Source organism: Gouania willdenowi, chromosome 3, assembly GCF_900634775.1.
Source record: "Gouania willdenowi chromosome 3, fGouWil2.1, whole genome shotgun sequence".
Taxonomy (NCBI): domain Eukaryota; kingdom Metazoa; phylum Chordata; class Actinopteri; order Blenniiformes; family Gobiesocidae; genus Gouania; species Gouania willdenowi.
In genome coordinates, this window is record NC_041046.1 from 11,370,123 (window position 1) to 11,396,085 (window position 25,963).

General features: G+C 36.7%; 2 protein-coding genes across 2 annotated transcripts in view; one reads left to right on the top strand and one right to left on the bottom strand.

The window, feature by feature from the left end:
- The window catches only part of fah (fumarylacetoacetate hydrolase (fumarylacetoacetase)), a 31,465-nt gene extending 15,734 nt beyond the window's left edge, over positions 1-15,731 (bottom strand). Inside the window, exons 1-8 of the mRNA XM_028473716.1 lie at positions 15,358-15,731; positions 13,254-13,364; positions 12,116-12,237; positions 9,937-9,986; positions 8,868-8,958; positions 6,548-6,645; positions 3,052-3,104; positions 2,852-2,951 (exon numbers count right to left, since the gene is read on the bottom strand). Coding sequence (XP_028329517.1) covers positions 2,852-2,951; positions 3,052-3,104; positions 6,548-6,645; positions 8,868-8,958; positions 9,937-9,986; positions 12,116-12,237; positions 13,254-13,364; positions 15,358-15,438 — 706 coding nt within the window. The 5' untranslated portion in view covers positions 15,439-15,731. The remainder of the gene's footprint in view (positions 1-2,851; positions 2,952-3,051; positions 3,105-6,547; positions 6,646-8,867; positions 8,959-9,936; positions 9,987-12,115; positions 12,238-13,253; positions 13,365-15,357) is intronic.
- Positions 15,732-23,974: 8,243 nt separating this feature from the next.
- Positions 23,975-25,253, top strand: LOC114479934 (protein BTG3-like). Its single transcript, XM_028473803.1, has 3 exons — positions 23,975-24,012; positions 24,721-24,894; positions 25,112-25,253. Exons 2-3 carry the CDS (start codon positions 24,722-24,724, stop codon positions 25,251-25,253), a joined length of 315 nt encoding a protein of 104 aa, XP_028329604.1. The 5' UTR covers positions 23,975-24,012; position 24,721.
- The last annotated feature ends 710 nt before the right edge of the window (positions 25,254-25,963 follow it).

Sequence of the window (25,963 nt, forward strand, 5' to 3'; positions counted from 1 at the left end):
TGGTGATATTCACAGACCTGCACAATCACATGTTTTTGAATATTCTTTCAGTAGAAGCCTCAAGTGACTGGTTAAATAAAGAAACACTGTGTGATTATGAACTACAAAGATGAGGATTTGAATTTCTTTCTTACATTTTGAGAGTTGGAGGCTCACATTGGACTGAAGAGGTGATATTAGAGTCAGTCACAGTGAAACAGCCTCTCTGAGGCTTTCAACTCAATTAATAAAACATATTCTCACTCATGTTTTGATAAAGACTGACTGCCATTTAATGTGAGGCCCTCACAGTGTGACTCAATGCAGAGTGACAGGACGAACATCTATAATGCAAGGCTACACGTGTGCTTAAAGTGAAATGACAGGCTTAATTATTGCTGATTCAGCAGCATCTCATCAACATCAGTTCCAACATCCAAACAACCATTACCGATAACAACATTAATGCCTTCAGAATAAAATATTATAATAGCAGTTACACAATCAAAGATCAATAAAGTATCTAAAATGGAACTCTAGATAAATGAATTAGTTGATTACATTTTAATCTTACAGAGAATTGCTTACACTACAAAATCATATCATTGCACTTATTATGTAAAACACGTGTCAAACTCAAGGCCGGGGGGCCAAATCTGGCCCTTCAGAGCATCTAATTCAGCCCGCATGAGAAAACCTGAATTATTGTGTAAATTACCAAATAATCCAGTTGTAGAGATCTCAAATTCACTGACTCCACAATGATTTTAATTGTTTATATTACATGAATTCAGTCATTTTTCATTCCAAATTGTGAAAAGAACTCTTAATATATCATAAGCAAATCCCACAGAATTCCTCTAAATTACACAAAAATTGGTAATAAAAACAATAATTTTATAAATGAATTGAACTGATATTGAAAACTAGGGCACAATAATGTTAAAGTTGTTCTTTTTTCTCCACCTAAAATCTACGGCCCACTTGAAGTCAAACTGGTCCATATTTGGCCCCTGAACTAAAATGAGTTTGACACACCTCATGTAAAGAATCAAGACTATAAAAAACCATAGGTGAAAAACTCCCTTTTTCAACAGATAGAAACCTCCAGCAGAACCAGAATCAGAGGTTAAGAAATCAACTTTCTAAAGAGAAAAAAGTTTTAGCTAAAATAGAATCTTTTTTTTATTTGGACATGAATCTGTATAAACATATCCTATTAATATGTTCAGGACTGATGTCTAAAACTAATTTATTTACACAATGTATTTGTTTTTAAAGGAAACATTAGTATATAGACAGGGATTATAACTTATTGTTTATTTAAAGGTTTTTTTCCATTCTGATTAACCTCTCCATGTCACAGAGATCAAGGCTCTGGATGTGTTTGTAAAGTGCTGGTCTGGGGACCTGAACAAAAATGGATAGATAGATATAAAAGATAATAGATAATAGATATTTAGATCAATATCACTATTAAACCTACATATGTGTAAAGAAATGATCATGGCTGTGTTTGAAATCCCATACTATCTATTCACACTAAGTCTGACGTCAAAATGAGTATGTAGTGTGTTCACATTAGATAGTATAGAAAGATTGAGTATGCGAGAAATACCTCAGGACATTTTTGAAGTGTACACGGTAGGCACACTATTCATACTTAACCGCCCCATGATGCATTGCGAATGGAACATAAAATGGTTCTGGGACCGACTTCAAGCTAAAAATGAATCATCCCCTTTTTAAAACAAAAGCATCTCTTCTTGTCCTCGATTAATGTTTTAACACTTTTGTAAATAGGGCTCTTGTTTTGAAATTACCTGGAAGTTTAGTCAGTAGCACAATCACGAGTCTCCAAAATGTTGGTATAAAATGTTGTTCTGTTTCTGTTTTTCTGAAGACTGGAGAAATAATATATTATAATTCAAAAAAATTCAAATGTATTTCCGCAAGTTTTATGGATGAATTAAGCACATGTTGATATTCTACTTGGTCATTTTATTTCTTAAAATGTTTTCAAAACTTTCAAAGTTGGAGAATCAAAAGAGATATTTAGCCTCAGTGTGCTTCAGGTTTTTGTTGTAGGTTCCAGATGCATCTTGGGAAACTTAGAAGTATACTTCAGTGGGAACTAGGGTGAGTATTGGCAAGGATGTTGCAATACGATACATAGGTCACGATACGATATTATTGCAATAATCGCGATAATCTATAAATATCAAAATTAAATGTCGAGATGAAAAATCAAGTTGCTGTATATGTTTATCAGAAGATATTGATCATTCAGAGGACAAAATGAGTCAAAGCTATTTGCTTCTAAACGTCCTATTTATTATTTATTATTCATGTTTTTGCACATTTTCACTGAAAAAAAGAAAATGCTGGGTTACACACTGCCATCATAAAATAAATTGCAAGTTTCTTTTCACTGAAACTACTGTGTAGAAGTCTCAAAGTAACCATGACAACATGACGGCATTGTAACAACTGTAAGTGAGAACATTAAGGATAAATCACCCTGAGTTACTGACAATGAACAAAAATTAGAAAAAATAATGCATTCTATTTGTGTCAGTTTAAGCACTGATCTGAACAGATTATATGAAAATGTCTGTGCATATAATAATATTGCAGGCATTACACACGACCAAATATAAAAGAAAAATTAAAAATCGGCACCCAAAAAATCGCGATATATCATGAAATCGATTATTTTTCACACCCCTAGTGGGAACGCTCATCACCTTAATCATACTAATAGTATATAGTAGACAGTACTGTATATACTCATTGAGTGTGTAGTGCGTTAGTATGCGATTTTGAACACAGCCCATGACTAAAACAAAGATGGGTGTGTAGAAACTCTTACCACTCCAGTCATTCATCAGAACCATTCCAAAGATATGCTGATGGGCTTCGTGGATGGGAATGGGCTCGCCCAGTTGATTTCCTCCTCCGACAAAGAACGCCTGGTGACAGAGGAGAAGGTCCACGAGCAGTGAGATACTCCGCTGTGCTGTTCTGCACTGACCCACACAGACATGACTAGACAGTGTTTGTTATAGCTACCATCTCCAGCTCAATGTCCAGCTGCTTCGACGGCCCAAACACTGGAGGTTTAGCTAAAAGAGAGCAGAGGGAAAACATGCTCGTCATTATCTGTGACGTCTATAATTCCATCAGTTAGACCAGTGGTTCCCAATCTTTTTTGTCTCATGTACCCCCTTTGGATTTTTGTCAAATCATGTGTGCCCCCTCTTCATATTATAAGTACCCGCTCCATAATTAGAGTCCGAAGGCCAGAATGGCCAGAAGGACCCTATTGTAATTATTATTATTTCATATGCTTTTTCATTTGTGGAACAGCTGACCCTCCTAAACCCTGCACTGTCTTGAACATTGGTTCCTAAAGGCTTAATCTACAAAACAATGAGTGGAATTTAAAGTGGAATTAAAAACAAAATGCAACTTTAATGTCATTACTTTAACTCACTCAGTGCCCCCGACGAGATATCTTGTCATTTCAAATCCAAACGCTCAGCACCATTGACGAGAAACTCGTCATTTGCGTTTTTTCACGGGGATTACTAGAAAACACCCTGGCGGAATTCCCTCATCAATATCTAAGCTGTGGGGTGTTGTAGTGACCAACGGTGCCCTGACGATGGCAGCGGTGCACCTTTAGATGATAGATTAGCCACTGATGCTACTATTAGCTGGGTGGGAGAAGGAGGAACGAGTGAGATTATGGTGCTACAAAGTGATATTGTGACGTATCCAGCAGCTCACAGCACCACATACTAACACAGAACATGTGGACCTGAGTGGATTATTGATAATGTTGTGATCGTGAGATTAAACCATCCATATAAGGAAACAATGTTCAGATGTTAGATTTGTCACTCAAGCAAAAAAAAAATAGCTTTAAAGTCACTGACAGGGTTTTTTTTTACAAAAGGCTTTTTTCTCAGCTTTTTGCTCTGAAACTGAAGATTTGTGTAAAACTTGCTCTATTCAATGGCTGATTACAAAAGAACGAAACAAGCCAGAAACAAATGTTTTTTTTTTTCATGACAGTAGAGGCTTCAATCTTTCAGAATCCGGTGTCAGACATAGTAAAAAATATTCTGTGGGTCTTTAAAATCAGTCAAAATGCTCAAAAAACGGCTGGCACTGAGGGGGGTAGAAAATTTGAAAATGGCTGGCACTGAATGAGTTAATAGTAAATTATAGAGTCTCCTTTGTCAAATGTAGCTCATTATTGTCTCTTATTGCCAGAAGTGTAATAAAATGGCCTCTACAGCATAAAATAATCCTGTTTCAATAAATTACAAGAAAAAATAGTATTTTATTGAGCTAAAGTACTGTTAATAATTCCAATTATTAAGCCAAAGTCATGGAAAAAACTGTGTGAAAGCATTGGACACAACAAAGTGATCATCAGACACCTCTGAGAAAAACTGGCAGTTGACAGAACATGTCAGGGGGTCAAAGTAAAGTTCCTTAAAAAAGTTGTCTGAATAAATGAAACCATAAAATATTAACAGTACTTTTAGTTTGTGGTGAATTTGTTACAAAAAAAAAAAAAAATTGCCTAAAAAGGAACTTAATTAGGATATTAATTGTTAAATCTTTCTAAGTACCCCCTGCAATGTGCTCCTGTACCCCTGTTTGGGAACCACTGAGTTAGACCAGCTTTACCCCATCAGACATTTAACCTGAAGCCATACAGTATGTACCCCTTACTCCTGCACACTTAAAAAATATTTCTTGCTTTTCTCTATTTCCAAAATTTGCAAAAATCTAAATAAAAACTTTTTCACATTGTCATTATGGGTTTTTTTTTTGAGTAAATTCAATAGTAATTCATAATTCAATATGATTTAGATTGAGGCTGTAACATAAAATGTGGAAAAATTGAAGCGCTGCGATTACTTTCTGGATTCACTGTAGGCCAGTGTTTCATTTGTGGCAATGCATGAAGGCTTCTGACTGCTTGTTCATTTATATTCTATTGTTTCCAATGTTGTCACGCTGTTTTCAATTTTGTATTTATGTACCCCCTTTGACAATTTGTTACCATTTGGGGTACCCGTACCCCATTTTGGGAACCGAGGAGTTAAATCAGTGGTTCCCAAACTGGGAGCCGTGATGTCATGACAGGGGTGGGTGGGAGGGGGGATGCCACTGGGGGGAGGGAGGGAGGGAGAGAGGGATATGTTAAAATGATTGCACTGTTTGATGTTGTCATGTGAAATTATAATTCCAATACAGCTGAACAAAAAAAAAAAAACATGCTTTTTTCTTTGCGCAAAATATTTGATTGCAAATGTTATGTTCTTTTAATGAGATCTGAAGCAGAATAGTCCAAAGTTTAGGAGCCACTGAGTTAGACCGTCTTTATCTTTTATGCATCACCAGGACAGGCTTGTTTCTATTAATCACAGACCACAATGTGAGAAGGTCACACTAAAATACATCATGGGACCACAATACAAAAGCAAGTCATAATTGATCTTTATTTTAAGACTGTGTTTGGATTCAAGATCATAAATTAATCTTTTGTGGTTTACAGCAGAAAGTTGAACACACTGGCGCTCATTTATCAACAGATCTAAACGTACGACGCGCGCTCAACCAAATTCACGCGAGCTTTGGTATTTAGCGTACGCTAGGATCAGATCTCACGTCAGGTCTGAGCTTGTGTACGATATTCTGAGTGGAATTGTGGTTCAGCAGCAAAATCTGACTGTGACTTAAAATAAAGTATTAAACAAGCCTGAGCTGTCATTTAAGCATAAATAGACCTGTTCAGAAAAGATTTAAACAAATTAAAGAAAATTTAAGTTATTAAGCCCACATTAACTCTGCTGCTAAGCAGGAGCGCAAAGGTTCACCCAGCGTGCACACACAGGCGCACACACACACACACACACACACACACACACACACACACACACACACACACACACACACACACACACACACACACACACACACAGCACTGCTATGCTAGTCATTGTTAATTTCTTTTAATGTGATAATTATTGCCTAAAGCATGCGGACTGAGGCTGCTATAAACGTCATATTTCTGTGTTTCTAAGGATCACTGTTGCAAAGTTGCTCTCAGCGCACACAGGGGGGCAGACGTCACCTGCTCAGTAGCTGATCCTCTTCCACAGAGTGTTTAAATGAGCTTCTTTAAGTCCAGTTTTCACATGTTTAAAAAGCACATCTTTGTTTTGCTCCACTTCTGATGTGAAGAAGCCAATTTTCATCCTGGAAAAGCTTCTATTCTTGTTTTGACCTCAGTGGGCGGGGCCTCCAAAACAGGAGGACGTAACAGGTTTTTGACAATTTAATTCAGCTGCGGATTTATCAACACCCAATCATTTGTACGCTGGGATTAGTCAGATACCTATGTTTCATGAATGACACGCTGGTCCTGTCGTACGACCAAATGTGAACTCAAACCTGCACCTGTTTTCACGCAAGGTTGATAAATGAGGGCCCATGTGTTTCGTACATAATCATGAACTACCATAGGTGAACATTGGACTCTTACCCTGATCAGGTCTCATTTGGCCTGAGGGGCGACGAATGGGGGTCCCAGAAACCACCACTGATGATGCTCGACCATGGTATCCCACAGGAAGTCTCAGCCTGCACAAGAACAGATCAGTCAACACGATGAGCAGAGGAGAAATGGACTGATCACTCTCTCATGGTGTGACAATGCACAAACAACTGAACGGAGATGAAAAGACTCCTCAAATACTAAACAGCCTGTTAAGGGACGAATGAGAGAGGAGACATGAAGCTGAACAGGACGTGGCAGAGCTGAGGATGATGAGGTTTTTACTTGAAGGGAGCGGAATGGACAGGATTAGAAAGGAAGACATTAGAAGGACAGTTCATGTTGGACAATGAGAAATGAGGGTGAGATGACTTGGTTGTGTGTGTAGAGACGTTAAAGAAGAAAAGCTTAGGATGGAGCTGCACAACAAGAAACAAGAGCCAGTAAAACGGTTGATGGAGGTAAATGCTAAGAGAAGGAAGCAAAACAAAGAGTTATTCATGATCAGGGGTGGACTGGCCATCTGTCATACTGGCCCGGTGGGCCGTCGACCCAAAGTGGGCCAGTTCGGTTCCCTACGTTTCTTTTTTTTTTGACGATCGAGTGGAGGCAGACATGGTAGCAGGTGGCCATAAATGTCCCAAAAGTAGCAAAAACAGGGAAAAGTGACTAAAATGGATCAAAAGCAGTCAAGAGTGGCCAAAAAATGGGCAAATAAAGAGGAACCAGGAGGTACATAGTGGCAAAGAATAGCTTAAATGGGTTAAATGTGGCAAACAATAGTGTAAAAAGGCAAAAATGTGAAACAAAAAGAGGTCAAATGTAGGGGACAAAGGGAAACAAGTGGTATTCATTGGGCAAAAGGCAGCTTATTTGGATGAAAAGTGGTCAAAACGAAATTGAAGAAAGGAAAAAAAATTGATAAGTGTCAAAAAGAACTTGCAAAAAATTGACAAATAATATGAAAAAGTGATATTTATTGGCAAAAAAGGTAACTTAAGTCTGTAACAAGTGTCAGAACTGTATGAAAAGAGGCAAAAAATTGGACAAAGTTGCAAAATGGCGAAAGGAAATATGTAAAAAAGGGTTAAATTGTTCCCCCCTTTGACGATTTTCTGAGAGAATAATAATTAAAATGAAGACATAAAAAGCCACATGTTGAGCGTCACTGATTTAATAACGGCTTCTGCATGGTGTCACTGATAATGCAGTGGACTAGTTTGGACAGAAACTGCCAGGGCTGAATTTTTGTCCCAGTCTCATGATATGACACTGCCCTAAAGTAAAGAAATACTGGAAACGCATTAAGTGTACACTCCATCTATATTACCTTAAACATATACAGTATATTATGTAGAAGCTGTTGTGATCGCAGATGATTTGATGAGCAGAGTTTAACAGCTGAGAGCTTGATGCTCCAATCTGCTGCTAAAACAATGGCTGGATGTTGGACGTAAAAGACAGATGTAGAGAATAACTTAGTATTCCTCACACAGAGTAGCCTATAAATGAAACCTGTCTGTCAAATGTGACTGAGGCCTTCACTGCAGCTTTAATTACATCTATCTATAGATCTACTCTATCTATCTATCTATAGATCGACTCTATCAATCTATCTATAGATTGACTCTATCTATCTATCTATCTATAGATTGACTCTATCTATCTATAGATTGACTCTATCTACCTCTAGATCTACTCTATCAATCTATATCTATAGATCGACTATCTATAGATCGACTCTATCTATATCTATCTATAGATCTACTCTATCTATCTATCTATAGATCTACTCTATCTATCTATCTATAGATCTACTCTATCTATCTATCTATCTATTTATAGATCTACTCTATCTATCTATAGATCTACTCTATCTATCTATCTATAGATCTACTCTATCTATCTATCTATAGATCTATTCTATCTATCTATCTATCTATAGATCTACTCTATCTATCTATCTATAGATCTACTCTATCTATCTATCTATAGATCTATTCTATCTATCTATCTATTTATAGATCTACTCTATCTATCTATAGATCTACTCTATCTATCTATCTATTTATAGAATTTATAGATCTACTCTATCTATCTATATCTATCTGTCTATCTATCTATATCTATCTATAGATCTACTCTATCTATCTATATCTATCTATCTATTTCTAGATCTACTCTATTTATCTATATCTATCTATAGATCTACTCTATCTATCTATATCTATCTATAGATCTACTCTATCTATAGATCTACTCTATCTATGTATGTATGTATGTATGTATGTATGTATAGATCTTGTACCAGTTTGGCATCAGAGCGTTCTCCTTTCCTCTGAACATGATGCCGACGTTGGTGGCGTGATCTCTGGATGAGTAGAAGTCAGTATAATCACCTGTGAGGAGCACAGAGAGGAGAACAGACTGAAATATTTACATCTCTTTCCCTGAAACATTATGATCAAGTCAGGCTCAAAGGACACATAGACAGGCCACGACATTCCCATGTTAACAGCGCCCCCTACTGGCACTGGTTCGCCATGACTCCAAATTATAACTATTGAGAATTCCCAAGGTATCCCCAATTTTTTTTAATTTATTTTTTTACCTATTTCAACAATTAAGGTATCAGCAATATTTGTTATTAACTGCTAACATATTGTTAATACAGTTTGATCTACGTAACACTGGAAGTATGTCTCTGTGTAGGGGAATTAAATTGCGAGCAATGAATCTGAATTTGAGAAGCATAAATATATTGAAATTTTGGAATGTACAAAGACAATTTGTTTTTTCAACGGGAAAAATACATTTTAAAGTTACTAATTCAGTTTCAAAACAGTAAATTCAATTTCAAGTTGTTACTTTGAAATTCAATACCAACTATTCAAATTCAGTTTCTCGTGGCACAAATCTGCTAATCCTTATTTTGTTGTTTCTCACTTCATTTTTACAATTATGAATTTAATTTATTAGTTTTCCCAAACAGAGAAATACTGTATTTTATCATAGTGACTTCTCTGACCAGTGAGCTGGTTTATTATATCCTCCAGAAATTATTTTAGGGATTTTAACTATCATATTATTGTAGGAAGTGTTCATTTGATGGCTCTCAACTATTTTTGTAATCGATTATTACACTGATTAATTTAGTATTCGGATAAAATGTGTTTTTTTTTATTAATTAAAGATTTGTCTTTGTTATACAACAAAAAATAAGGGCGATCACCTAAAAATACCAACCAATTTGTTTCCTTTCCTACGGAAAAATAACATGAATGTATTGCAAACGGGTTAGAAAGAGAAAGGTGTGTGAGGGTGGATGAAGAGCTGTGGTGTGCAGAGGGAAGATGTTTGATCACTGATGGACTCACCAATGTCTGCAGGGAGATGCATGACAGCAGAACTCTGTGGAACAAATGCTCTGTGGAACAATAAAAGCTTTAATCAATGAGACACATTCCTATTATTTCCACTTATTTATTTATTCAGTTAAGTAGGATTTTAGGCTTTATTCCAGGGTTGGAGTCAGGGCTTTAAATTAACACCCGCCAACCCGTCAAATGCAGGTAAAAATGAACTTTGGCGGGTAACACTGTAGCGTTACTAGCCATTTTGGCTAGTGAAAAAATAAAATCAAAACTACTGCGTTCATTTGAATTAACGGCAGGCTGAAGAAACAATGTTGCAACATTGTTGCCAGATTGGGCTGTTTTCGGTCAATACGTTTGAGGGTTTTTGTGTGTTTAGACTTCAAAACGTAATCTGGCAACACTGCTGGTTGTACTAATCCTACATTTCCCATGAACACTATGTCGTGACGTGTCATTCAACAATTGGCTGCGTGCTTACGTTAGCGTGACTGTAATTGAAGGAGTCACACGGAATGATGATGTAAAATTAGTTAGGAAAAAATAAACAAACACATGGAGACATTTATCAGGTGTTGAAAAACCTAAACTGCAAAAAAAGGAAGGATGCTGCTGACTCAGGGGAAAACGAAGATAAAAGTGGATCTGACTTGATTACTTCTATTCTTTCTAACTTCAGTGTTCCAGGGATCCAATTTTGATCTGAGTTAAGTTTGTTTATTAAGTTATGAAAATACACTTTATAAAAGGTTAACTTCTCCAACACACCCAAAGTTCCATATTGCACTTTTTAGGCATTGTTACAACATTGTTTTTAAATTAAATGTACATATTTTTACCATTTTATTGTATTTCTGCAATCAACTCAAATAAAAACAATAAAAAAAAAACATGAACGCTTAAATCTATTCTGTGGCTCATAATGTAGTTTATTTTTGCAGGAAAAAATGTGGCTGGTGGAAAATGTGTTAGTCTGGTAACTTTAATAATCTACTAGCAGTGCTGGGTGCTGATCTAAAAAGGTCATTTAATGCCCTGGTTGGAGCCCATTATAATTCTAATTGTGTAATTGATAATGAATTACAACTATGATGCACTTATAATTGTAATTGTAAATGAAAAAAATATGTCGCTGTTGTAACTGTAATTGAATTGTATTTGAGTTCAGATAATTTACTTTGTAATTGTAATTGGCATGGACATTTTATGAAAACATTTTTAATGGAATTAAACAGAAAACCTGGGAACCATGTTATAGTTCTATAACAATTACTAAAACATGTTTCATATCAACTTCACCTGTTAGTTCTCTTGAGGATCTATATATATATACATCAAGGGGTATAGTGACACAAAAATTGCTCAGACGGCCGCACCAAAAATATGAATACTAATATTTTCGTTGATAAGGAAGCCTAACAAGGTAACCAAGAGATGAAAAACTAATTAGATAGATAATATTTTTTAGTGTATTTTACAGCTGATTTAAGACATGAATCAAAAGTGACTCGTTGCAAACAGAAAGCTAACACAAGAGGAAGGTTACGTTTTATGGGATTTATTAAAGGCTCAGTAATTGTGATTAATTGTAATTTAACTTTAGTGATTGAGAACATAATTGTAATTGACTTTCAGGATGAAAATAATAAATCTAATATTAATTGTAATTGGAAAATATGCTGGTCCAAGTAATCATAATTGAGTCGTAATTTAACATGGATAATTGAAGACGTAATTGTTGGAGGAACGTAAACAACGACTGGAAAAGAAAGCTCGAGGAGATACGGAAAAAAAGGACAGTGAGGAGGAGTAACAACAGGAACAATGACTGCAGACGAGAACGCATCACATAAAAAAGGACAAAAAAAAAAAAAAAACGTTAATGATGAAATTATGCAGAAGATGAGAATGTTTGACAAGGGAAGAAATGAGGTTTGATGTAAAATTATCTGTGTTCAAATCAGGGGACGGATCTGGATAAGCATAATGCTTTTTTCCGTCGCCCTTTCCGGCATGCAAAAGGACAAAAAAAAAAAAAAAAAAAACAATGATGTGATTCTGCTCTGAATGTCAAAATGAATTTCTGTGATTGCAACCATGTCGGAAATGAACTGAATAAAAAAAAAATTAAAAAAAAATCTAAAAATGTAATTGACCACAACTGTAGTGTGATCAGACTGACCTGGTACGAAGGTTGACGTCGTCTCTCAACGTGCTCTCATTGGCTGAGAGCAAACGCTGCAGGGTCCTCCTGGTCTCTGTCCAAGCCTCGTAGCCAAGGGCCATGAAGGGGTTCAGAACGGGCTTTAAAAAAAGAGTTTAAAAACTGTTAGAATATCAGCACAGTTTTAAAAAAAACTAAACAAAACATTGAGCTGGTCATGGTTAACAAACTTTGGGCTGTAGCAGTAGGAGAGGTGGGGTCAATTATAATTATAATCTCGTAATTGATAATTAATTACATTCATGATGTATTTAGAATTGTGATTGCAATAAAAAAAAAAAAAAATCTGTTGCCATTTTGGTTCTAACTGAATTGTAATTGAGTTTAGATAATTGACTTTGAAATTGTAATTTGTGGGTTGGATTTGGGCTGGATTTTTTTTTTTTTTTTTTTTTTTTAAATTGGGACAATAACATTTTACATAGTAACAATAGTGTGAATGTAACTGATGTTTATTACAAAAAGTTTATTATATTTATATGCTAAATTCAAACTCTTGTCCCTATTTTGGGCTTTTACATAAGATATTATAATCAATGAACTAAAATGTAAATGTGAAGATGCTAAAACAATAAACATGCATGCACATACAGTCATCCCAACAGGCCTATGAATGACCAAACTACACCAAACTATAAACTACATGAGATCATTAATGAAGCACTTTGGTCCCTTGTGGGCTGTTTTAAAGTGATATATCAATAAAAGTTAGTAAAACTGCAATTTCACTTTTGTAATTGAGGACGTAATTGTAACTGACTTTAAGGCAAAACAATAATTGGAATTGAATTAGAATTGGAAAAAATGCTGGTCACCGTAATCATAATTGAATTGGAATTGACCATTGATAATTGAAAATGTAATTATTGTTGAAAAATGTAATTGACCCCAACCCTGGTTGTTACAGCCCAGTAATAGGTCATGGTTACCTTTATAATTATAGTCTGTGAGCTGAGTGAGCTTAAACCCAATGGGTTTTTTTGAGAAGTGGCCAATCTAAGCTTTAGTATGATGGATGTAGTTTGATGGAAATATGTGGAATTCTTTCTAATAATTATTAGGGTAAGATTTCGATCAGTGAAAGTTTTGAACTCACCTGGTCAAAGACATGCTGATGTTTGGACATCACGGGTCCTTGGAACAAAGACTTGATCACGCTGAGGTCCAGTACTTGGTCTCCAATGGCAACGCCAATACGATGCTTTGGCTGTGGAGACGTAGAAACATCAAAAAGCTGACAATAATTGACAGGTTTGGTTAAAATTCTCAGTAATGTACCAAAAATTAGACGATCAGCCCAAAAGAATGTGAAAATATGATGTTTATTAGATCCTACGCACATGTGTTTTTACTTTATTCAGACTTTACGTTGGAGCATTAGGTTTGGTATAGAATTACAAACAAAGCCGACTTGACTGTGTTCTGATGGCTCTTCTGCTGCAATATTACGCAACAGGTAGTAGGGCTGAGCAATATATCGAGATTCAAGATATATCAAGTTTTCTGTTTTGGCGATATAGAAAAATACAATATCTCTTATATCAGTGTTTCTCAAATGGGGGTACGCTATGGCACTACATGGGAAAAATAAGAGAGAGTGAAAAATTTAATTTAATAAGGATGATGAAAATGATTAGAACATGAACTGAAAATACATGGTCTTGGTCTCACATAAGGCGGGAGATGACAGGAAAGTATAAAAATGTATTCATGAGGCACTAAATACTGCTTGTTTACCCTTATTCATTCCATCATTATGCTCTATAGTTGTTTATTTTTTATAGTATTCTGAGAAAAACATTGTAGCTGGACAAATATGGAATCATAACAGTATCATAATTAATGTTTTGTTTCACAGTTGTATTTCAGATTCACAAATGCACACGATCTGTTTCACAAATATATATTTTACGCAAACTTGTAATATAAATTCTGAAATGCCCAAATATTATTTTGAGGCACGCTTGTAATATAAATCCACAGATAATGCAAATTGCTGAATGTGAGAGGAAATGGTGAACGTGTTTTTGGCTGTATTAATCGGCCAAAATGTAAAAAACGTGGAGTTTTATAAACTGCTAAAAGTTATAACAGAACAGGGAAGAACAATGTCTGCATTTTATAGTCAGTAGTTCTACATCAGGAGAGCAGTGACAGGAGACTAGCTCACCATTGTTGCACCAGTTGTTATTGGTGTATTTGTTAACACCGTCTTGCACCGTTTTAAATCCAGCTTCAGGTAGTCCAGTTTGCTCTCTAAGGATTAGCTTTTAGCTTGGTTGCTAGCCCCGCTCCTGCTTCCGATCACACCGCTTACGCCTCCTCCGCTGGTACGAAGTTCCGCTGCTCCACAGGTCGCTGGATGTAGCCGGCGTAGTCTCATCTAACGGACTATAACTGTTTGATTTGCCTGAATCTAGGATTGACTGGTGGTCATTTACTATTTTAGACTACGCTGCAGGTTCACTGTGAAATTATTAGAACTGACTGAGTTAACTGCCGATATATATCCGACCTCCAAACTTCTATAAGATTTAAGGTCTTCCGCTGTGCATGGGCTTGGTGAAATCCAGGTAGTTGATGATAGCAGGATACATAACAGTCCAGATTTTTGCCTTGTAGATCCTGGTTTAGCTTTGCTAGCCACAAGCACCTCCTTTCCTCTGATAACTTGTGAGATTGTTCTCCCTGATTTGTGATGATTTTTGGCAACCTAGAAAATTCCAAATGTGTCACTGTTTGACTGGTTTGTCAAAATGTACAATTCTTTTTTGAATAAAATTACACCAATTAATTCAATTCAAAGTAAAAAAAATTCTCAGGCTCTAAGTATAGATACATTTTTAACTCTAAAACTGAGTAAATAACCTCCATTCAATGCTGCTTCGGTGCAGTACATTACGTTTAATCTGATTGGTCAGCTATGATGTGATGCATTTGATTGTTGTCTGGTCATTTTATTTTTTTGTAGTTTCACAAAGTCCATTGATCATTTTAAAACAAAAAGTAATATTTTACTCACCATGAATTTAGAAAATTACTCAAAAAAGTCGCCATAAATGTAACTCCATTACAGTAATGTGGGTACTTGTAATCTATTACTTTAACCACTGAGCATAGCCCATTCAACATCAACACATCTGTACAGACAACATCTTCACAACAAAAGATAGATATTAACTAGTAAAATGTGCTCTTACATCATCAGCAGTGGAGAATATTCCATAAGGAAGATTGTGGAGAGAGAAATCTGACGTTGGATCCACTTTAATGAAGGACATGTTGTAGCAGCGTTCGTCTATTAGAGAAACTCACAGAAGAACAGTGGATGAGTGAGTCTGAGCACATCCAGATGTTTCCCTTTGGACTGACCCGCCTCCTGCCCCACAACCAATCAGATCCTTCTGATAGAATCCACCCCACTCCAGTCCTCCCAGTTAATGCAAACCAGCTCACACCATGACTCGCCAAAAACAGAGTGAGGCTTTGACCCGGGGGGGGGGGGGGTCATTGGGATCACACACACGCACGCACGCATGCGCGCGCGCACACACACACACACACACACACACACACACACACACACACACACACACACACACACACACACACACACACACACACACACACACACACACACACACACACACACACACACACACACACACACACACACACACACACACACACACACACACACACACACACACCTCAAGCAGCGCAGATTCACGTGAGAAAAGTAGTTTGTGTTTCTGCAGCAGTAGATTCGAGAAGTTGTAACCGGAGAGTTGTGGTTGTTGGGTGTTTTTTCAGTGTGAGCGAGTGAATATTTCATCTGGTCACATCTGTGCGAGTGCGTATAGGTTGACCTTATTTTGAAAATCCAAAAGGAGGAGACTTCCTCTTCCTCCGAGTCTTCCTCCTGTGAATCAGGGGCTGCGTCCAAATAGTCCCTCCTATCTCCTTTCCTATTCACTTTTCCATAACCCCGTGGATGATGTCACGGGCTTAGGGAAAGGTGTTAGGAGAGGAGTTAGGAAACGGCAAAAACATTTGTTTTGACAGTCAGACGCACTTCAACTAGGTGATGAAATAATCTGACGACAGCGAATGTTAGTGCCGTGAGGGAAAAAACTACACATTTCCGAAAATGGACTACTAAATAAATAATAAATACTACTTGAATATAAATCAAAGGAAAAGAGACTACCAGACTATGAGGAACAAAAGTGAAACTAAAAGAACGTCACATTGAGAATAGTTGCTCACACTCAGAAATATGAATTCTGTTGACTAAAACATAATGTGAATAAAAATGTCTCTGATCCTTTTTCTAGAACCACAAAGTGTAGGTTTTATGTCAGTTATAATCTGATAATATGTTTTACATATAATAAGATGTGGGTTTTAGATTATTTATTTAAAGTTGTTCAATGCATATTATTGCATTGGTAACTTACACAATCTCCATTACTGTCAGAGCTTGGGTATGGAGATAAGCAATGTGATTTGATACAGGCTATGTCAATTTCCGATAGCCTTCTGTCCTGGGTCTCTCTGCTCTAATCCAATGAGTGGCCTAGTTTCCACTTCCAAGCCGGGTCTCCAACTTCTCCAAGTTGTTATCCATAACGCGTAGACGATCCAAAAGCAGCTCTTGCTTGCTTTTGATAGCGATCAACACATGAGTCTGAGTGTTCAGAGCCCTGCTACATCCTTCAGAAATCACTGGCAGCTTTTCCAAAACAGTCGCCAGCGTAGTACGGACTTTTCGATAGATTAGGAAGCCACCAGCTCCGATCAGCAGCATGCCGACTATCATTATTCCAATCATGTAGATGTCCTCCATGTCTTCCATGGAAAGGATGGACAGACACACAACTCGCCACTTGTTCCAAGGGTCAAGTGTGTATCCAGCCGCAAATGTCCTGCTTGGACATGCGGGTTCACCACCCCCAGTTCTTTTCGTCAAAAAAATCTGATCGATAGCACTGAGAGACCAACTAATTAGTTCCATTATTCCGGTTTTGGATAGATAGAGTGGTAGTGGAAGTTGACTTGTAACGGGAGAGTTGCTGGTTCAACCCCATAGGCCCTTGAACAAGGCCTTTTACCATAACAGCTCCTCTGTGCTGCAGCCTCAATGATGCAGAGGAAAGAAAAGAAGAATCAGGTTTGAAAGGAAGAATATTTTACCTATGGGTTATACAAATTATTGGGCTGGAAAAAATTAAAACTTTCAGTTGACTTGCCTTCATTTTAAGTTAAACTAATGCAAAACAGTGATTTGAGAACAATGAAATTATGAAGTCAACATCAATTGAATTGTGTTAATCTAATTATTAACCTAATTTCAAAGAATTTTTACTCATTTAGGTGTTAACAATTGAAACTATTAAATTGATGGAGAGATATCCTGGAAATACTTATCCAGCTTCGTAGTACAGGCCCATCATGCATCTCAAAAGTTATTTTGTCTGATTTTGTTGAATTTTTGTGTTTTTAAGAGTCATTTTGTGAGGTTTCCACTCATTTCCTATGAGTTATTTTGTGTATTGTGTTGTTTTTTTTGGAATGATGGTTTTCTTCTAAAGTGTAGTAAAATCATGTTTGGGCTTTTCATTTTGGAGACGGTACAAAATCTGTCTAATACAGGATTTTAACTGGATGCGTAACTGCTCTGTAATGTCTCCGCCTCGTAACTGCTGCGTAATCTGTTGTCCGTCAATCCCCACTGCCTCCATCTGGGACGGGTATTGTTGCAGCGAGGAGCCGGAGATTTCGCAAATTCACGGGTAATCGCGCAATATAGTGAGTTACAGTCAATATAAAAAGAACCACAAACCCATACAAACTGTTTGTTGCATCCTTCAAGAGGAGAGGAAGGAAATCGACTCTGACCTTCCCTGTAGACCTTCCACTTTTGTGGAGATTATTATGATTCAACCATGGATAAGTGCAAAATTTATGTATAATACGATCCACTGCCGCACTGTCCAGGGTGTACCCCCGCCTAGTGTAGGAAGAAAGCAGAACCGGAATAAACCCAGTATATCCAGAAAAAAACAGTAAGAAAGCTAGTATTAAGAGTAGTACCAGAGAAATCCCCAGTATGAAAAGCAAAACCAGTATAAGACAATTATCACCAGTTGATTATTTTTAGAAAGATTTGTTTTGTGAATTTTGTTGTCACATGTTGGTTTAAGATGCCTATCGTTCATTAGTTTAACATGAATAGCCATCTGGGTACACAGATATGTATAGAGATAGATATTTTAGTTCATTGTAATAAATACGATTAAAAGCTGATTTAATGTATGTGTAAAGGGAGCATACATTTCATTCATGCCTCTTTGTATGTTTTAGTTTCACACTTTCCAACGGCTTCAATATCCCTGTGGACAAGCTAACAAGGTCTTCAGAGTCTTGTAGTTAAGAAAGAGTTTAGCGAAACAGTGTGCTTACTTTCACTTGTTTTGTACAATTGAGATACAATGTTCCTGTGCACATTAATAAAACATTAAACAAAAAAAAAAGAAAGAGTTTAGCTGTCTGTCAAAGTATATATGGAACATATACTGTATTGAGGACAGAACACCCACCATTAACAGTAGAATTATTGAAAACCCCAGCATAAACAATAGCATCAGTGAAAACCCCAGTAAGGAAAGCCGAACGAGTACAAACTCAGTATAAACATAAAAAAAAAAACAGCGAAAAACCCCTAAAGGCTGGACAACCAGTGTTCATGCTGCCAAGTAAGTGTCACTCAAGCTGTAACCATGGCAGCTGATGTAACTGCTGACACTTGTTGCGGCACAGACAGACAGACAAGTGTGAAATAACAGTGAAATCCAGGCAGTGCAAGCCTCCCAACAAATCTCAATTGTGGCTAAACAGTAACAGTTTCCGAAAAAACTAAAACAATGTATGAATCCTGATGAATGTCTCTAGAAACACGTGCAATTTCCTGTTTGTAGAGAAAAACTTGTGACTACGAGTGTGTGTGAAGAAAAAAACTATATTTTAAGGACTGAAGAGGCTAAACTGTGGGGTTAGGTCCACTTCACGCTTGATATTTCAAAAACTGCTTAACCTATGGCTAAAAATGTGGTATTGCGAGTGACAAGTATATGTACTACTTTTGAGAAAATTCTGACCCTGGGTAATTTGGAATTAGTTATTCCAAATTAAATCATTTGGAATTACAGTGTTCTGCTTTGTGTTTACATAGAAATAGTAATTCCAGAATTTACTTGGAAAACCGGTTTACTCGGCTTTATTTAATTCCGCTTTAGGTCTGGGGGTTGGAAAGGGCTCTGATTGGACAGTGGGCGAACGTGAAGTATCAATTCTATCAGGAAAAACACACAACAAACCTTTTATTGTCGGCTATAATGCAGACAACCACACATGAGAACTGTTTCCTCTTTTATTTTGATTGTAGTTTTTAAGCAGCAGCTCGACAATAACACGGTTTCAGTTTGGACCGCGGAGCAGAAGGGAGATGAGCGTTAATCACCGGTGTCATGTACCGAGTGTGCATCGTATTTAAAATGTATATGCGCAGATATATGCGCAGATATATGCACAACTACTGGAAAATGAATTTTTGCTGAAAAAAAAAAAATAATTTCATAACATACCCGTTTGGGAACTACTGGTCTACATCAAGAATCGGATTGTCTGAAACAAATGGTAATTTTTACATTTCCATTTTTTATCATCCATTTGTATATTACATTGTTTATATACGAGTTAATATGCAACACCATATTATAAATATACCTTGTTGCATATTAACAAAACTTTTTATTTAATTAAATATTATGCTATAAATTAAACATCACTCACCAGTACTAGACTGTGCTGGGGGAGATTGGTCTCAGTCTGTGCCTTCCTCAGGTCTCTCTTTTTAATCCAGCTCAGGTGAAATATGTTAACCAAACTTCTACAAAGTCCGATGGCACGGGCTGTCCCAGTTTTATTGCTATCCAGACCATGGGACACTGCAAGATGGAGTTTGTACAAAGACTTGCTTATAAAATGATGTGAAAAAAGCGTACGTCTCAATCCAAAAACAGGCGTACGCTCGTAAAAAAATCAGATATTCAAATCTGTGAGTACGACTGGATCATTTGAACGCAGATGTGAGCGCACGTGTTCCCTCCCTATCCACGCCCACATTGACATATGTAAATCATATTGAAATGAGATCGTCACGGGGATTCCTCTCAGTGGAATACTACGATTAATATAAACATTAATATAGACACACATAGTTCGTTGAATGCTTGTGTGTTAAGAAGGGGATAGCGGATGAAGGAAGACACGTAAAATGCTATGCTACTACTACTACTAATAAAAAATAATTATAATCGCAAAATATGACTTTCTAATCGCACACATCAGGCTTAATGTGTGTCTCTGTCCCCCGATCATCCAACAGGCTGTGGATGTGTAACAGACAAAAATGACTCAGTGTAAAACGCTTTGGTATTAAAGCGATCCACGAAAGTGAAGTGCAGTGAAGTGAAAATCCATTTTCCGAATTAATATTTTTTAAAATCCGTTTTCCGAATTAATATTTTTTAAAATCCGTTTTCCGAATTAAATTTTTTTTAAATTCGTTTACCGAATTAATATATTTTTTTAAATCAGTTTTCCTAATTAATTTTTTTTTTTTAAATCAGTTTTCCGAATTAATTTTTTTTTTTCCTTTGGGGATTATCTCGTTATTTTTTTTTTAAACACAGGTACTGGTTCCGGGTCAGAGTTCATCACAATGGCGTCATCCACAGTGCTGGATATTCATCCGTTTATTGATTTTTTTTCTTTCAAGTTAGAATATAAAGATATTAATGATTTGCAGTCGGTACGACTTTAACATTAGTGACGGACAGGTAAAGAGGATACTTTAGTTCTAGACGACACAGTCGTCGTAAAGCATACTTGGAGATTGGAGTCCTGGTTGAATTCATTAGCAACCAACTACAATACTACGGGCAACTTCACGGATACCGGTGGATAATAATAATATTAATGCATTTGATTTGATTTAGTGCTTTTCATAGACACTCAAAGCGCTTTACGTAATTTTCGTTGTTTCCGTGTTGTGTTACAGTAGAATAGCATGTTTAGGCATTGGAACCGTTTCAGTTCTACACACGTTTTCAACTGAACTAATATGAAATTGTTGTTTGTATTCATCAGAGAAGTTATACGTGGTCTAACTCACTGCTTAACATGCTAGAATGTGTGCTACATAGTGTGTATGTGAGCTAATGATGGTGAACAGCTATAACCAATGTTTACTACACACATACTGTGATGATGTTTTGTGCCCAAAGACGTAATTATTCACTCATAGTTGAAACAATGTTTACATACATATTATTTACAGTTAAAAAGCAGTCAGCTTTGTTCACTAAATTCCTGTAAACAATTGTTCTCGTGCAGTGGTTCCCAAACTTTTCACAGTCTGTACCCCTTCAAACATTTAACGTGAGGCCATGTGCTCCCTACTCCTGCACACTATAATGTAGTGCAGTGTTTTTTAACCTTGGGGTCGTGACCCCATGTTGGGTCACCTGGAATTAAAATGGAGTCCCCTGAAATGTATAATAATTTATGATAAAAAAAAAAAAAAAAGATTAAAATGTATTTTTGAAATGGTGTAATTATTATTTTTCAAATCATAACACCACACACAAAACAACCTTAAATAACTGTGTTCTATGCTTTCACTTTCACACATTTAATTTACATAAAATAAAATGCAGTGTAAAAATATCTCGCAACAACAAACATTAACAAAAACTAATTCTAGAAAAAAAGAAAATGAAATGAAATGTGTGGCTTCATTCTTTTTCATTTCAGATGTGATTGATCCACTGAAGCAGAGGATGAATGCTGTAACCATCACTGCTGTGTTACACATGGACCAAAGTTTCCTCTCAGCCTGTTGTTAATAGAAATAAAACACTTTCTCATCTGCTTTGCTTCAGTTCATTTGGGGCCAACATTGTTGAATTGATTGATCGCCAACATTTGACACTAGATATACAGTATGTATGAATAACGTGCTTCAAGTTGAGAAAATAAGACATGAAAGCATTAAGGAAATGAGTGTTTTTCCTCTTTTTTAACGTAATATCATTATGTAAGTCAAACAGTCAAACATTGCTTTGGGTTGTACATGTGAGTGACATATATAACATTCTGTCAACTGGACCTTCCATGCTGTGGTTGGTGAGTGGGTTCATGTTTGTACAGACTGGTTGTTACGGCTGGTGCCTTAAGGCCTCTCAGCCTGCCCTTCCTCCTCTCTCCTAACACACCTGACTCACATCAGCAATCAGATAGGAGAAGGAGGAGGAGCTATATAAAGGGCTGAGAGGACCAGAAGGCATGAGGAACTATAACTGACCAGCAGCAGACATGTGGGGAGAGTTCTTCAGTGCCCCACTGGAGGTCTTTGTAACGTTGTTATTTTAGTTTGGACTGGAGATTTCTGGTAGTCCTGTTTTTGTGTTCCAGTAGTTTAGAGGGTGGATGCTGGGATGACGGCCCTGTATAGGGTTGGCCCAGTGTCCTCCCTACTTTTGTTCAGTTTGGCCAGGGTCTCCAGTCCCTTTTAGTTTGTTCTGTTGATACTTTTAGGATTTTGTTAATAAATACTTTTGAAAAACCTTTGATTTATGTTGTGGGCCCTCAAGCCTTGGCATGACAACCTAGAGGGGGCCGTAACACTGGTAAAGAGGGCTGATCTGTGGTGGACACAGAGCAGAGGGGTATTCCATAAAGTGGGTTATGTTCAAACTCTGAGTGTGTTCAGGCTCCAATGAGGGAAACTCTGAGTATCCCATTCCTAAACGCGAGGTATGTTCTTCTCTGAGTATGTTACCATGGCAACATTGTCCGTGAACTAAACCTGGTCGCTGGCAGGTTTTATCAAAGAAACTTGTAAGAAAAAAAATCAATAAAAGGATGAATATCCAGCACTATGGATGACGCCATTGTGATAAACTCTGACCCGGAACCAGTCTCTGTGTTTAAAAAAAAAAAAAAAAAACATTACGAGATAATTCCCACAGGAAAAAAAATTATTTCGAAAAAAATATCAATTCGGAAAACAGATTTTTTTTTTTAACTGACTACAATGCGCCATCATATGTACCAAGCAAAATAAAATACTCAGTAAAAAATAATTGATTCAAATCCAATAAGCTTGTGCTTATACAGTCTCTTTCTCAGCCCACGATATATAAAAAAATTAAATGATAAATTTTGTTTCACAAAAATATAGTCCGTTAAATAAAAAACAAAGACGTCCTTAAATTGTTTTTTTTTTTTTAAATTTGAAACTACTGGCCAGCAAAACTAAATTATATAGTTCTTTGTGGACAAAAATAAATTACCATCCTTTTTGCGCTACTTAGCACAGCAGCTATCTAGCGATTAGCTTAAATAGCGATTAGCATGCTAGTAACATTCCATCAGAAAATACAACTTAACAAGACATTCAAACGTATATTCCATGACAGTCCATTGCAGTACAGTCAGTGTTACACCGTGAATATTTTCAGCTCACCTAGCAGGGAATATTTAAGTAGACTGTATGAAGCAGGCACGGATGGAGACGACAGACAACACACGTGTCTACCACAGCTAGAGCCATCTGAGCATGCGCAGATTCTGCTCTGGTTGCCATGGTTATCAACTGTCATAAAGCACAACTTATCAGCAGATGAAAGCAGCTTCTGAAGTAGTTCTAAGACAAAGTCTGGTGATAAACTACATGTTTTATCCTCCCCATCAGAGTGAATAACTAAAGACGAACACAAACAAATAAAGTAAGTGTAATATTTTAAATATGCATTTTACATCTCGACCACCAGAGGCTCCCCGTGAGCAATGTGTGAGATTTTACAGCAATACGGATTTTTTTTTTTTTTTTTTTTTTTGGATTGAATTACTTTTGTTTTGTCAGAGGAAGTTTGGTTTTAAAACAAAAGATGGAAGTGAACATTTTTTTTAATTTTTTTTTTGTGTAAGTCAGTTTTAATGTTGGCATAATTTTATATTCATAAGTGTAGATAATTAAACTTGGAGCCACGTTTTTCACAATTTCTAATTCATTTTTTTATGGATAAAAATGAATTCAATAGGCAAGCATTCAATTATAATTTGTTTCTCTTCCTTTGAAATTAAATGATATTGTTAAATGTGTCTCACCTGAAAGATATGAAAGAAGATGTGTGTGTGTTTGCTGATCACTCCAAAGACTAAAGAAATGTTAAATAATATCCATGTAATGATTTCTTGCATCAACCTTTTGATATTGATTTGATTGACTGTTCAGTTTGTGATATTCATATTAAGTTTTATTTCATTTTATTTTATTTACATGTAAGCAAACAAAAATATTTTGGATTTTATTATAGGGTTGAGATTTTGGGTCAGGATTCTTGTTTTCTATCTCTTGACTTTTTCAGACTAAGTTTGGTTTTATTTGTTTTATGTATATCATCATATAAGTTTTTATTATTTTACTTATAGAGGATGAAGAGCGAGATTGCAGCGGTGGTTTCCTTCCTGAAAAGGCTGGTGAAATTAAAGAATAAGGTGGAGGTGGAGAAAATGGATTTGTTTGCTGAGAGGCTAACAGTGGCGCTGCAGGAGAAGTTTGAGGGACACTGGGTCCCTGAAAAGCCCGGCAAAGGCCAGGCGTACAGGTACGCTCAGTGGGACACCCATGGTTTGTGGGTCATTCCATGTCATTAACAGTGTGACAATTGAATAATTAAGGAACAATTGGTAAACATTTCAGAATTCTTTAAGACCAAAGTGCATGTGATGTCCTGACAATGTGTTGAAATGACATGGAGTGACCCTAGCTGTCCTCTGGTCAGCCTCAGCAGCTAAAAGCGCTGATCCTTGTGTGTTTTTCAGGTGCATCAGAGTGAACGCGTTCCACAAATATGACCCAGAGCTGCTGCGTGCCTGCAGGGAAAGTGGGGTTCACTACGGTGACCTGGGGCTGCCCTGGGAAATCACTCTGTGGGTGGATCCAGGAGAGGTTTGTGGCAGGTGAGGAACAAAAACACACAATTATTCTTAGGTTTGGTTTATTGGTTTATTGGTCAGTCAGAGCATAAACAGTATACACTCTGGTCAGACCAAGCTTATGTTTAGCCCCACCCCCATTTGAAGTCTGGTTTACAAAGTACAATATTAATTGATAATCAAAGAAAAATAATATACATTAGGGCCTCTGATTATCTATGATCGTGGAATTCATGTTCTGAATCATAAAATTAAATCCAAACCTTTTTAGTTTTTTCTCTTTATTTAAAATCTGGTCCCAATATGACATGAAAATGCTTCACATGCATGTTTTGGGACAATATCACACATATACATGCAATTTCTCTTCCATAAATAGCGAGTGTTACACACACAATCTCGATCATAAACTCGCTCTACGTAAACACATGGCTGGGTGGGATTTTGTACAAAACTTGAAGGTGAGTCCAAATGGAAACAGCTAAATGACACAGACTAAACCCTCATGTTTTGGGACCATATCAAACATTTCCAAGGTATTTTTCTTGTAAAATGGGGGGCTGGCCATGTTAACATTTAATCTGATATGTGGGAGGGGTCAGATATTGGTATGTTCATGTCAGATATGTGTGTCTGGGGTCATACTGTTCAGCCATTGGTCGTGTTTATTATTAAAATCAAACTCAAATGGTTTGTCATTGAACTGACGTGTGTGTGTGTGTGTGTGTTATTGTTGCA

Bases quoted from the DNA above. Each gene is read 5' to 3' on its own strand.
- LOC114479934 (XM_028473803.1), top strand. From the start codon at position 24,722: ATGAAGAGCGAGATTGCAGCGGTGGTTTCCTTCCTGAAAAGGCTGGTG. The intron at 24,895-25,111 runs GTACGCTCAGTG...TGTGTTTTTCAG, and splicing joins GGCAAAGGCCAGGCGTACAG to GTGCATCAGAGTGAACGCGT.